General features: G+C 42.5%; 1 protein-coding gene across 1 annotated transcript in view; it reads left to right on the top strand.

The window, feature by feature from the left end:
* The first annotated feature begins 6,555 nt into the window (after nt 1-6,555).
* Nucleotides 6,556-14,015, top strand: part of RXFP2 (relaxin family peptide receptor 2) — a 216,408-nt gene continuing 208,948 nt past the window's right edge. Inside the window, exon 1 of the mRNA XM_040340452.1 lies at nt 6,556-6,791. Coding sequence (XP_040196386.1) covers nt 6,689-6,791 — 103 coding nt within the window. The 5' untranslated portion in view covers nt 6,556-6,688. The remainder of the gene's footprint in view (nt 6,792-14,015) is intronic.

The raw sequence follows: 14,015 nt of genomic DNA, 5'->3' as shown, positions 1-14,015 counted from the left end.
TGAAATAGGAAATGTGTGTGACAGGTCCTCTTTATGGAGAGATGCGGGGTCAATAAGACCGATCTCATGATTAGTGTTGCTTACAAGCCGCAATCGCGGCTTTGTTTACTTACGGGTATCCGGGCGTGACGTCATCACTTCGCGCCTGGGCCTCCGACAATCATAGAGATGACTGGTGACCATCTCTATGCTTCCTGTCTGCACCGGACAATTCTTTCTCCGGGCCCCCGATGGCACGGGAGAGCCCGGAGAAGCACCGGATGGCGGCGGGAGGGGGGATGTCCCCTCCCGCCACCTATAAGAGCGATCAAGCGGTGGAACCGCCGCTGTGATCGTTCTTATATTGCACAGAATCGCCGGCACTAACAAATGATATCTGAATGATGCCTCTAGCTGCAGGCATCATTCAGATATCCCCCCCACAAAGCCCAGGACTTCATATGACGTCCACCCAGGATGGGAGATCCTATCTGTTGACGTCAAATGACTATGGGCGGGTATTGAAGTGGTTAATAAAGTTCACCTTTTAAGATGTGTTTTTAATATGAAACAGAAGGTCAAAGAAGTAGCACAAATACCAGACTGAATTAATAATGATCAAATGAGCAAAAAAGCTGCAAATAGACTGATGATACTTCACAATAAATGAGAAAGTCAGGAAGTGTGAATGCCATGAATTCCCAATACAGAATGCGTGTTACACAGGCTTTGTATAGCACTTCATTACATGGCCTCTCTTCAAAATCCTTCCTTTAGATTAGTCAATCAATTTGTAATCAGTTTGTAAATGTAAACTTGCATAATGAAATCATAATTATTTTATTGCGTACACAGTCTGATAATCAAGAACCATGTGTTACTTAAAGTGGAAGTAAACCTCCCTATAGTTTTCAGCCAAGGAAGCTGCCATCTTTGCCTCTGTTTAATCTGCAGCTGCCATCATGCTGCATATGTGATCAGTTATGACACCAGCCATTGGATGGTTTGACAGTTTGGTTGAGGGCACAACCAATAGGATTGTTACATTTCCGGCACGTGCCGGAAATTAAACTATTTTATGGATGTCTTTAATTTGCTACTCAGATTGTAAATTATCAATCCATCACTGGTTAGTGTGCATGTACTCAGTATATTGATAGGCTTTTTTCTAGTATCTGTCTCTGTTGAAGTTATTCTATTAGCACCTGAATCTACATTATGCAAACCCTACCACTTTCATTGTAACTTTGTATTGTTCCCGATACCATTCTACGTGTTAGAAGGCAAGCATAGACCAAGTTGTAACCAAGAATAACAAAAAAAAGACTAGATTCCCCTATCCACACATTCGATGTGGAGGATAGAACCTTTGTGTTCTAAAAGCAGGGATACTTCCCCATAGTCAGAATACACTGATCAGCGCTGCAGCCAATTAGCTTCTAACTTCACCTTTTCCAATTAACCACTTAAGGACCGCCTCCTGCACATATGCGTCGAAGCTCCGTGACTGCGCCCGCGGGACCCGTGTTCCCGATCGCCACCGGTGTCCCACGATCGGGTCACAGGAGCTGAAGAACGGGGAGAGGTGTGTGGCAGTGACACTGATCATCTGTTGCCTGATATAGGGAACGACGATCAGTGACATCATGCCTACAGCCACGCCCCCTACAGTAAGAATCACTCCCTTAGGGCACACTTAACCCCTTAGCGCCACCTAGTGGTTAACCCCTTCACTGCCAGTGTCATTTTTACAGTAACCAGTGCATTTTTACAGCACTTTTCGCTGTGAAAATGATAATGTTCCCAAAAATGTGTCAAAAGTGTCCGATGTGTCCATCATAATGTCGCAGTCAGGATAAAAATCGATGATCGCCACTATTACTAGTAAAAAAAAAGTTATTAATAAAAATGCCATAAAACTATCCCCTATTTGTAAACGCTATAATTTTTGCGCAAACCAATAAATAAACGCTTATTGCAATTTTTTTTACCAAAAATAAGTAGAAGAATATGTATCGGCCTAAACTGAGGGAAAAAAAGTTTTTTTATATATTTTTGGGGGATATTTAATATAGCAACGTCAAAAATATTGAATTTTTTTTTTAAATTTCGCTATATTTTTGTTTATAGCGCAAAAAATAAAAACCGCAGAGGTGATAAAATACCACCAAAAGAAAGCTCTATTTGTGGGAAAAAAAGAACGCCAATTTTGTTTGGGAGCCACGTCGCACGACCGTGCAATTGTCAGTTAAAGCGAAGCAGTGTGGAATCGCAAAAAGGGGCAAGGTCCTTAACCTGCATAATGGTCCGGGTCTTAAGTGGTTAAGCTTTGACAATAAAACCTGGAAACTGATTGGTTTCTCTGCGGAGCTGCACCAGAGTTTGCACACACCAGTTTTAGTAAATATCTCCCTTTATGTTGTGGGGCACTGGCTAGGTGAATGGAATTGCACTGAACATATTCCATGTGTTGACATTTATTGAGGTATGATAATGCACAGCTCTGAACAGGCCCTGCTTACTTGTCTTCTAATTTTATTATTCCTCTTATATGCTTTATTCAGATTTCAAAAGTAGGTGTGTTAATGTGAATGTCCTTTATTAACATCTGATGTGCATCTTGCCTCTGCCAGTGATGCCAAAATTGTTGTTTTCTTAACAGAGCCTAAATCTGCTCTGAATGAACTTACAGTTGCAGTATATATTTATATAACATTTACTCAAGGGGGAAATATTTATTAGCTAGTTTTTAGATGTAATCTAATGGCTGAATTCTGTGTTCCTGGTTTTAATTTATGGTATTTGCCATTTGCTGAAGGCAATTTTCACAGAAAAAAGGAAAGTCTGTTGGTTATTTACTGTGTATTTACTTCCTTATTTTTTTCTTCATTAATATAATGTGGAAAGTATAGTGTATTTTGAAACTGTAATAAAAAATAATTAAGAGACTTTGACATGAGAAAGGTGAGATTAATATTGATGTAATGCAATGCCTAAAATTCCTCCCATTACTGAACAGTCCCTGGGGCTCTTGAGATGAGGACTGGTGGGCTGAAGGAAAGTCCCCTTAGTGTTCTAGGATCCAGGATGCTCTGCAGATTAGGAGTGGTTGCCTGATGCTGGAATGGTACGCAGGGCTGAAACTAGGGGGAAAGGGGTTGGTTACACTCTAAAGGGGAACCTCAGGCCGGCCTATTTAACTATTTAATGAGAGATCAGACAGAATAAGGATAGTATAGGGCCCTTTAAATAGTAGCAACAGCAATGTCTGAGGTGCAGGCCTGATAGTCTTCACCGGCAGTTGGAGCTCATTAGATTATATCCAATAAGGCACAGTGATGCATTAACAGACTGACTGGCTTAGAAAGACTAATGGTAGTAGGTAAAAGTGTCTATGTACAGTGTTCAAATAGAATTGCAGTAAAGTGTTCCCAAGGTTAAGGTGTCTGTACACAGTGTTCAAATACAGTGACCAGGGAAAGATTGCAGAAGCTGGGCATTTGCCCTCTCACCAACCACTGAACAGAATTAGATGCCTTGCAGACAGTGACCCGGGAATAAACGTCCATCAATGGAACCGTCAGCGATGACCCACGGGTGCGGAGCATAGATAAATGTGATGTCAAACTGCTGAGTTGGTGCCACGTAGATGTCTGACGAACAGCAAGCAGAGTTGGGGCGTTCCAAGGCCAGGGTTGAAATCACTTGAACACTGCATGGTAGGCCGCAACCTCTCTCTCCCCTTCAAGGAGAGGTGTGCATTCCACAAGGCCCAGGAAGAAAAGAGCATCTCCAATCTCCTTTATAGCCTCTTTGACTGGCAGCAAGGAGCTCTGGGATGTGTAGTCCCAGAGTATGGTTAGGCATTGGAATTACTGGTCAGAAGGACTACTAATCCCACAATCCATTGGATTGCGCTCACCAATATGATGACAGTCACTGGCGCCCAGCATTAAAGAGACACAACTACAGGTAGAGAATGATGAGGAAACATACTGAGTTACAATTATAGTCCATCAATAATAATAATATTGTAAAAATAATATTGTAAAAAAATAATTCCTCTTTCGGGGTGGGGGGCACTGAACTGAGCCTTTGGCTGGGTGAAATAAAGTCTAGCTACACCACTGACGGTACATTTTCTAGGTATAGCATCAACAGGCATCACAGGAAGGCATTGAAGATCAATGTATTTCCTGCTGGTGAACAGCTAGAGTCCTCTCATCTGGGGAGTGAAATCCTGAAATGTGTCACATGAATGGAGAGAAGATGAAATTTCACTTTAATTTAATATATGGTGCAACAAGTGGAGCGAAGGGTTGAGAAATCTTTCTTGACACTATCTGCTGTTCTACAGACCTATACAGTGTAGTGCCCCCAGCCCTGCACAGTGCTTCCAAGCCTCCTCCAGAGCCTCCTTACAATGGAACAGTAATATTCCCCAAAATGACCCTCCCTATAAAGCCCCTAAGCTCCCCTCAGTGCCAATGTAATCTTTTGCAGAGTTTGCTATAGTGCCCCCATGCTTTCCTTGGGGCTCCCCTTTACCCACAAATTGCCCAACAGTGCCCCCTAGCCTGCTGTAGAGCTCCAGGTCACTTCAAAGACCCCCATAATGCTCCAGTCCCCCCAAAGCTACCCACAGTGTTCCCAAGCCCCTAAAAAGCCCTTCACAGTGCCCCCCAGCACCCTACAATGTCCCCAATATTTTACTTTCACTGACACTAAAGTCAAGGCATTTCTACTGACCACCTAAAGGATATTGTATCTCACTACTGACCAGTGCCACTGAGACCAGAGCAATGAGTGACACTCACGCCATGGCATTTTTTCTTTCCTCCCACTGACAGGCTCTTTTTCTCCTTCTGATTACTGAAATTAGGCATTTGTCATTTCTACTAACCACTGAAAATGGAGCATTATATTCACCTATGGGCCATTGCCTTTTTTTGTCTATTCTCTTTTTTTAAGAATATGAAATATGACCACAGGGCTCTGCACCATTAACACATGTGGTTGTGTGGCCCATTGAAAATTTTGCTTTGGGGCAGTTTGATTTCTAGTTATTATCCTTCTTTCAAACTCTGCATCCTAGGTTTTCCAAAACAAGTCACTGAAATAATGTATAATGTTTCTAGAGTTCTAGTAACCAATAATGATTTCAGTTTTCTGAAGTAAAATCTGGGTACGTAAACATTGTTCCTTGCACTTATTGAATTAGCCTGCAATGTTTTCGGAAGTCCTGAGAAGTTTCAAAATCATCTGGGAGATAATATCCCTGTGTCTCTGCTGTCACTTCAATTGCTTACTCCTAATTAGAAACTATGAGGCCTCGTACACAAGACCGAGGAACTCGTCGTAAATGAAACATCGTTTTCCTCGACAAGTTCCTTGTCAGGCTTGTGCAGAAACTTGACAAGCTTTCTTTGCATACACACTGTCAAGACCAAATCTCCTCGTTCTCAAACGCGGTGACGTACAACACATACAATGGCAGGGGAAGTTCGATTCCACTGGCACAACCCTTGAGGCTGCTTTTTCTAATCTTATGTTACTGCGTGTTAAGTAAAAGTTTGGTAAGAGACGATTTGCACTTTTCAGACAGTTACAGCATGACAAATGTGCTATCTCCATTACAAACGCTACTTTTACCGAAGGTGCGCTCCCGTCTCATACTTTATTCTGAGCAGGCGCGGGTTTCTTAGCATACACACGAACGTGTTTCTCGTCGAAAACCAGCCCAACGAGGAAATTGAGACTCCCGTTGAGGAAAAAGAGAACTTGTTCTCTTTTTTTCTCGTCGAGATCCTCAACAGTTTCCTCTATAAAAAACATACACACGACCGTTTTCCTCGGCAAAAAAGCTCTGCCACCAAGTTTCTTGATGGATTCTGTCGAGGAAAACGGTCGTGTGTACGAGGCCTCAGAGATCATAAAGTTTGGAAGTGTCCACAAAAACAGTAAACATTAATTGGGTATGGATCCTCTTTTAAAACACTGACACCAGGGCATTTTTTTTTTAACTCCTACTGACCTCCATTTTTCGGGGCAGTTTTTCTTTCCTCCCACTGACATGTTTTTTTCTGTCCTGCTGACCATTGACATTAGGCATTGTTCCTTCTATTGACCACTACTTTCTTTAAGAATATAAATTGTGACTGCTGGGTTCTGCACCATGAATATATGCTGTTGGTGGTCCTATGATTTGTAATTATGCCCTTGCTTTCAATCCTTGCATTCCAGGTTTACCCAAACAATTTGCTGAACTAATATGTTTCTACAGTTCAAGTAATAAATCATAATTCAATTAACTGAAGTAACATCTGGGCACATGATCACTGTCCCTGGCGCTGCCTTAATGAATTAGCCTGCACGTCTTCCTGGAAATTCCAAGATGTTCCAAAATCATCTGGGAGATATTATCTTTCATGCCTGTGCTATGTCTCACCCTAACCTCCTCCACTTAGTTGAGAACTGTAAAGGATCTCAAAGTTTCTATGTATGTGTCTACAAACAGACTATATATAGACTAACAGGGTCAGGTTAGCCTTACATCTGCTTAAAAAATAACTTGCTTCTAAAATTTCATCATTTTTTGAGAAGTGCGATTTTTTAGTTCTAAAACACATCTAAGCTAATAAAAAATATTTAACTATATGAATTCTCTCTCTCTATCCCTGTAGATTCCTTGACCGATTCGGTCTGCAGAATGGGCTACTTTCCATGTGGAAACCTTACTGTATGCCTTCCACGTGCATTTCACTGTGACGGTGTAAAAGACTGTGAGAATGGGGCTGATGAAGAATATTGTGGTGAGCTATTATTGTTTTCTACTGTTTTCTAATTGTTTTAGATTTTAATTAAATATGTATTGAATAACAATGTCTGGAGGAGAAAAAAAAGGACCTGTGTGGTCTCGTTGGAGAAAACAATTACATTTCTAGCTTTTACACAGATCTAGTAGTTTTCCTACATTATTCTATTAAAGTAGAATAAGCTGTATTGAAAAAGGGATCTCAGAGGCAATATTCTCAGAAATATTGCCTATACTGTTCCTCAAGCCAGAGAGGTGGCAGGAGCTTAGAGAACCTAGCAAGTGGTCGAGGAACTGCTGTAGGAAGAAAGGTTTTGGGTTCCTGGAGAACTGAGCTGAATTTTTGGTCAGTAACCGGCTCTAAAGCAAGGATGGACTGCACCTAAATGTGAGGGTTTTGGAGGAGAAGATGGTCAAAACTTACAGGAACTTTTAAACTAGGTGATGGGGGGATTAGAGGAAACTATTCCAGACAGTAAGCGAGAGGCATAGAAAAAAGTTGTTTTTTTCCACTTATTGCACTTAAAGTGGATGTAAACCCATTTTTTTTATGTCACAATGTAGAGTATACGATTTCCTATCATCTGTGCCCAGTCTTGCCACACAGAGTTAATCCAGCTCTGAGCAATCCTCGTTTATTGTTCAGTGAAAATTAACAGACTTCCAGATAAAACCCTGTCTAAATAAAAAGTCCATTCCTCTCTCCTTGCTTTGAGTGACAGGTTATTTACATATCTAGCTTGGACATGTTTATCATATGTTATGTTCTGTTTATCATAATATGAGGTGATTCGCAGTTCATTGTATATTACCAGGATGTGTTATGTGGGGGAGGGGTGGATTTCTCACTTTTTATACTGTGGATAACCTCATATTATGATAAACATAACATAAGATAAACATGTACAAGCTAGATATGTAAATAACCTGTCACTTAAAGCAAGGAGAGAGGAAAGGACTTTTTATTTAGACAGGGTTTTATCTGGAAGTCTGTTAATTTTCACTGAACAGTAAAAGAGGATTGCTCAGAGCTGGATTAACTCTGTGTGGCAAGACTGGGCACAGATGATAGAAAATCTTATACTCTACATTGTGACATCAAAAACAATTGTTGGGTTTACATCCACTTTAAGTATCCTTAAAGTCAACTTCACAGAACACTGACACATAAAATGTCCTTCTACAAGGAGTACCCTGCCACCAGTAACCATACTTCCTCTGTAGGTAATCCATTAAAGGCCCCCCTGCAGTACCGTTACCCATAGCAACGTCTCAGGCCTCTTCCTGTACTTTTGCTACTCTTCCCTTTATTCTCTCTCTAGTACTGTTACTACTTTTCCATCAGCAGTAAACTATGGTCAGCACAATACAATTACTTGCATGACTCCAGTATCTAACCACAAAAAGAAACATAACTTTTCTCCTGCTCTTACAACTCTGCCACTATCCATTTTGCCAGCTGATGGTATCCAGTCCTCCTCTATGCTGCTGACTGTTGCCAATGAGATCTAGTCCTCCTCCATGCTGCTGACTGTCGAGGAGATCCAGTCCTCCTCCATGCTGCTGACTGCTGCCAGTGAGATCCAGTCCTCCTCCATACTGCTGCCGGTGAGATCCAGTCCTCCTCCATGCTGCAGCCTGCTGCCCAGCTGGACTATGCTGATTCCTGATATGCCGCTTCCCGGGCCGCTGCCCAACTGGACTATGCTGATTCCTGGGCTGTTGCCTAGTTGGATTATGCTGATTCTCCTACCATCGCCCAGCTGGACTATGCTGATTCCTGGGCCGTCGCCCAGCTAGACTATGCCAATACTTGCTGTCAAGCTGGACTTTCTTGATTGGGTTAAACTCCCACCTGCTAATGTGTCTGAGGTTTCTGCAGTTCCGGTGTTATATGGCACGAATGAGTTATCTGTGTGGATTACGATCCCTCCTGTTGTGGGCCCCAAGTTCTTTTCACGGCCAGCTGATTGTGTTATGCCAAGGTCAGGAGGTCCTAATATCCACTCTGAACACGTGAACTGCTGCTGCTATTACAGCCCCAGTAGTAGAGGTCCTATGGGAAGTGGCAGTGTTCCATATGAACTTTTTACTGACCAACGTGTCATCTCTGCGATCCCTAGTGCATTTGGGGACCCAAGTGGGGTAACGTATGCCCTGGGTAGACCTGAGTGGCAGGTAAAACACACAGCAATCTCTAGCAACAGAGAGAGAGGTGGTCCAGTTGTGATGGGACACCCTGGTGTCAGGGTACCTGCGTGGACCAGGGACACTGGCATTAAGCATCCAGGTATCTTTCAGTGTCCCAACATTGGAACACAGGTTGCGTTTAAGAATTGTAAGCCTTCGGTGTTGATCTGATCAGCAGGAAACAGTTTTGGGGTTCAAAGCCAGACTTCAGACCTTGGCAGAAGGGTACCCAGGCAGCCTGCAGACCCTGGTGGTGGAGCCCTATGGAGCGTCCAGTGGCTGCTCCTTAAAAGGGTTGTAAAGTTAAAAAATGTTTTTCCTAAATAGCTTCCTTTACCTTGGTGCAGTCCTCCTTCACTTACCTCATCCTTCGATTTTGCTTTTAAATGTCCCTATTTCTTCTGAGAAATCCTCACTTCCTGTTCTTCTGTTTGTAACTCCACACAGTAATGTGAGTCTTTCTCCCTGGTGTGGAGTGTCGTGCTCGCCCCCTCCCTTGGACTACAGGAGAGTCAGGACGCCCACTAACACACAGCTCCTTTCTCTATCTGCAACCTAGAGAGCGTCCTGACTCTCCTGCAGTCCAAGGGAGGGGGCGATCACGACACTCCACACCAGGGAGAAAGCCTTGCATTACTGTGTGGAGTTACAGACAGAAGAACAGGAAGTGAGGATTTCTCTGAAGAAATAAGGACATTTAAAAGCAAAATTGAAGGATGAGGTAAGTGAAGGAGGACTGCACTAAGGTAAAGGAAGCTATTTAGGATTTTTTTTTTTTTTTTACCTTTACAACCCCTTTAAGGGGGCAATCAGTTAGGATTGAGTTCATCTGCTGGTGGCACTGTGCTGCGGTGGACTGTTTGCTGCAGTCCCAGTTCCCACCAGCAGGTGTCTCCCAGAAGCCAGCAGGCTGTAATAATCAAGTTACACCAGTGTTCAGTTGCCAGGTGGCTATTTAAGGCTGCTCCTCCCTTTCCCCAGGGCTTCACTATTCTGCTTTCCCTTTTGCTGTCAGATCCTTGTGCTCATGTTTCCCGATATCCTGATCCATCCTCCAACCCTGCTCTCTGCCCTAGTACCCACTCTTGATCCCATATTCCTTGCATCCCTGTATTCCCTGTTACCCTTGTCTATCATATTGTGTATATTTTGTATATAATCAGTTCTTAGGTTCCTTAGTTATTTTGTCATTGTGTTTTGGTTCTTGTTTGCTGGGGTTTGTTTATGTTCACTATTTGCTGTGTATGCTTGTTTGTGTGTTTTCACTGTAAATAAATCTCACATTAAGGATATTTACTGTACATTGTTTGGTCTCAGTTTACATGTGTAGCTACGTGTCTGGACTCCTTAGCCAGGGCTGTCTTAAAGCGGAGGTTCACCCGAAAATAATTATATACCATCCCGTCCAGCATACTAGCGTCAGCTACAGTATGCCTTTTTTTTTGCGCTGTACTTACCGTTTAATCCTGCAGTTTCATGATTGACGTCCGGCTATGGCGCGTCACGCGTTCCGAAAATAGCCGAAATAGGACTCGGCTGTATAAGGCGCCTGCGCAGTCAGCTTCTAGTCCGTGCGCAGGCGCCGTATAGCGCCGTGAAGAGCCGAGACCTAGTCCGGCTATTTTCGGAACGCGTGACGCACCATAGCCGGACGTCAATCATGTTCCCCTCTTCATAGGAACGCCTACTAGTCTGAAAAGAAACTGAAGGATTAAACGGTAAATACAGCGCAAAAAAAAAAGGCATACTGTAGCTGACGCTAGTATGCTGGATGTACATAGATGTTTTTTAGGGTAAACCTCCGCTTTAATGAGAGGGCACACCTGGGCACTGCCCAGGGGCCCCAGCTACATGGGGGGCCCCTGCACTTTCACCAAAGCAGCTGGTCCTTGAGCACAAGCTGCCCCGAAATTTGGTGGCCCCATGATGGCACTGAGAGTGATAGATACACAGGGGAGGCAGTCTGCCTCCTACCTACTTGATGTCTGTTTACCTGCACTGTCATCGTTGTAGGGGCACCAGAGCATTTCTTTGCCCAGGGGCCCATAATGCTATTAAGACAGCCCTGTCCTTAGCTGCTGATTATTGACAATCTGATTGCCTCGTGGGGGATCAGGAAGGAACTTTTTTCCCCTGTTGGAGCAAATTGTGCTTTATTGTGTGTTTTTTTTTCTTCCTCTGGATCAACAGTGGGTATAGGATTGTGTATATGGAGGTTTTCAATTTGTGTGTGTGTGTTTTTTCTTTTCTGTGAGTTGAACTGGATGGACATACTGTATGTCTTTTTTCAAATAGAGTAACGTAACTATGTAACTATGGAGCTGCAAAGAGAGAAACAAAAGGTAATGAGGGATGAAGAGGAGACTAATCTCCTTTCACAGTTAGAAATGTCTCAAGTAGAAACAAGGTTCTGCTTGACCTACTAATTACAAACAAAACAGAGCTGATTGCAGATGTGGGAGTAAGGGATAACTTGAGAAACAGTGATTACAGGGTAAATATCAATGTAAATTATAGGCAAAGAAGGCACAAGGGTAGGACAATAACATTATATTTCAAGAGACACCAATAAACTTCAAGGAGCTAAACTGTGCTCCATACTTCATGACATTAAATGGAAAGAAATTCCAGAAACTAAAAACAAAGAGGAAAAGTGGGAGTGCTTTAACCACTTCAATACCAGACACTTTCCCCCATTTGTGCCCAGGCCAATTTTCAGCTTTTAGCACTGTCACTTTTTAAATGACAATTGCGCAGTCATGCAACACTGTAACATGTAACATGCAACACTGTACCCAAACTAGATTTTTATCATTATTTTCTTACAAATAAATCTTTCTTTTGGTGGTATTTGATCACCTCTGGGGTTTTTAAATAAAAAAAAAAGACCAATTTTTTTTGAAAAAAAATGTTTTTCTTTGTTTCTTAACTTTTTTTTTAACTAAGTAAGTATTCTCCTTTACTGATGGGCACTGATGAGGCTGCACTGAAGGGCACTGATAAGACGGCACTGATGGACACTGATGAGGTGGAACTGATGAGATGGCACTGATGGGCACTGGTAGGCGGCACTGATATGTGGCTCTGATATGCAGCACTGATGGGCATTGATAGGCGGCACTAATGGGCACTCATAGGTGGCACTGATGGGCACTGAAAGGCTGCACTGATGGATAATTATGGGTGTCACTGATAGGCCTCACTGATGGGTACTGATGGGCACTAATTGTTGGCACAGATGAACACTGATGGGTGGCACTGATGGAGACTGATGGGAGGCACTGATGGGCATCACTGTAAAGAAGGCACTGGCAGGCATTACTGATAGGCACAGATTGGCATCCCTGGTTGCCATGGGTGGCATACCAGGTGGTCATCAGTGGTGGGCATCCCTGGTAGCCCTGGGGGGACCCCCGATTGTCTCTCCTCTACTCTCGTCTGTCAGATGCAAGTGAGGAAAAGCCGATACACGGTTCTTCCTGTTTACACTGTGATCAACAGTGATTGGACACAGCTCATCAGGTGGTAAAGAGTCTCCATCAGAGACTCTTTACCAAGATCATTGTTGCGGTGTGTCAGACTGACACGTCACACCACCGATTGCCCCGTGTTGCCTGCAGGCTGTTATCCTGAAAGACATCATATGACATCCAGTCAGGATAACAGAACCACCGCCCGGCTGTCATTTTGCTATAGGCCGGGCAGGAAGTGGTTAAGAACATATTATTTAATAGCATTGGCCAGTTTATTCCAGTGGGCAACAATCATAAAAGAATAAAGTTAAACCTTGGTGGCTAAAGTCAAGTGTTAAAAAAAAGCATTAAATAGAAAAAACGTAAAAAAAATAAAGACTGAGGGGACATTGTCAGAATGCCAACACTACAAAAAATGCATTAAGAAATGTAAGAACGCAATCAAGGCAGTGAAAATAGACCATGAGAGACACATAGCAGAGGAGAATAAAAAGAATGCACAATTTTTTTTGTATTATATATTAATAGTAAAAAGACAAAGTCAGGACATATAGGCCAGATAAAGGATAATCAGGGGACGTTCATTACAAATGACAGGAAGAAGGCAACTGGGTTGAATACCATCTTTTCCTATTTTTTTCTGGAAAAGGAGGGGTATAGTAGAAAAGACAGTATTTTTTATCAACACAGCACAGATTGTACCCTTGTGGGTGACAGAAGCCAGTGTTCTAAATAGAATTGAAAAACATAATGTGAACGAATCGCCAAGACCAGATGGCTTACACCCAAAAGTCCTCAAAGAACTTAGCAAGGTCATTGCTAGACTGTTATTTCTAATCTTTTAAAGACATCTTACTGACTGGAATAGTACCAGCTGATTGGTGAAACGCTAACATAGTACCAATATTTAAAAAATAATTAAGATACCTACAGTACCTGGAAGCTACAGGCCAGTCAGCCTAAAATCAATAATATGTAAATGATTGGAGAGGATAATACGGGACTATATCCAAGAATGTGCTGATGAAAATATTACTATTATTAGTAGTAACCAGCTTGGATTTATGAAGGATCATTCTTACCAGAACAACTTGTCAACATTAAATAAGGAAGTGAGCTGTAATCTGGATAGCAGAAGACCAGTGGGTGTTGTGTAGATTTTGCCCAAGCATATGATACGCTACCCCATAAATTCTTTGTTTACAAATCAAGGCCTGCTGGCATTGATGATCATGTATGTACCTGGATAGAAAACTGGATTAGGAGTGCATCCAAAGGGTGGATATCTTCTGAATTGTCTGCATTGTGGGTACCCCCAAGGCTCTGTCCTGGGAACAATTTTTGTTCGTAAATTACGTAGAGATTGGTGTAAATAGTTAAATCTTTTGCTGATATTACAAAGTTAAGCAGGGTAATAACCTCAAAACAGGATACAGCATCTTTACAAGAAGACCTTGATAAAATAGGGGAGGGGGGGTGGACAACTACATGACAAATGAGGTTTAATGTAGTAAAATGTAATGCAATGCGCTTGGAGGCTAACAATATGAATGAACATT

This window comes from Rana temporaria, chromosome 2 (assembly GCF_905171775.1).
Source record: "Rana temporaria chromosome 2, aRanTem1.1, whole genome shotgun sequence".
NCBI classification, from domain to species: Eukaryota; Metazoa; Chordata; class Amphibia; order Anura; family Ranidae; genus Rana; species Rana temporaria.
Note: the sequence above shows the minus strand (reverse complement) of the source record. Positions and strands in the feature narration are given on the sequence as shown.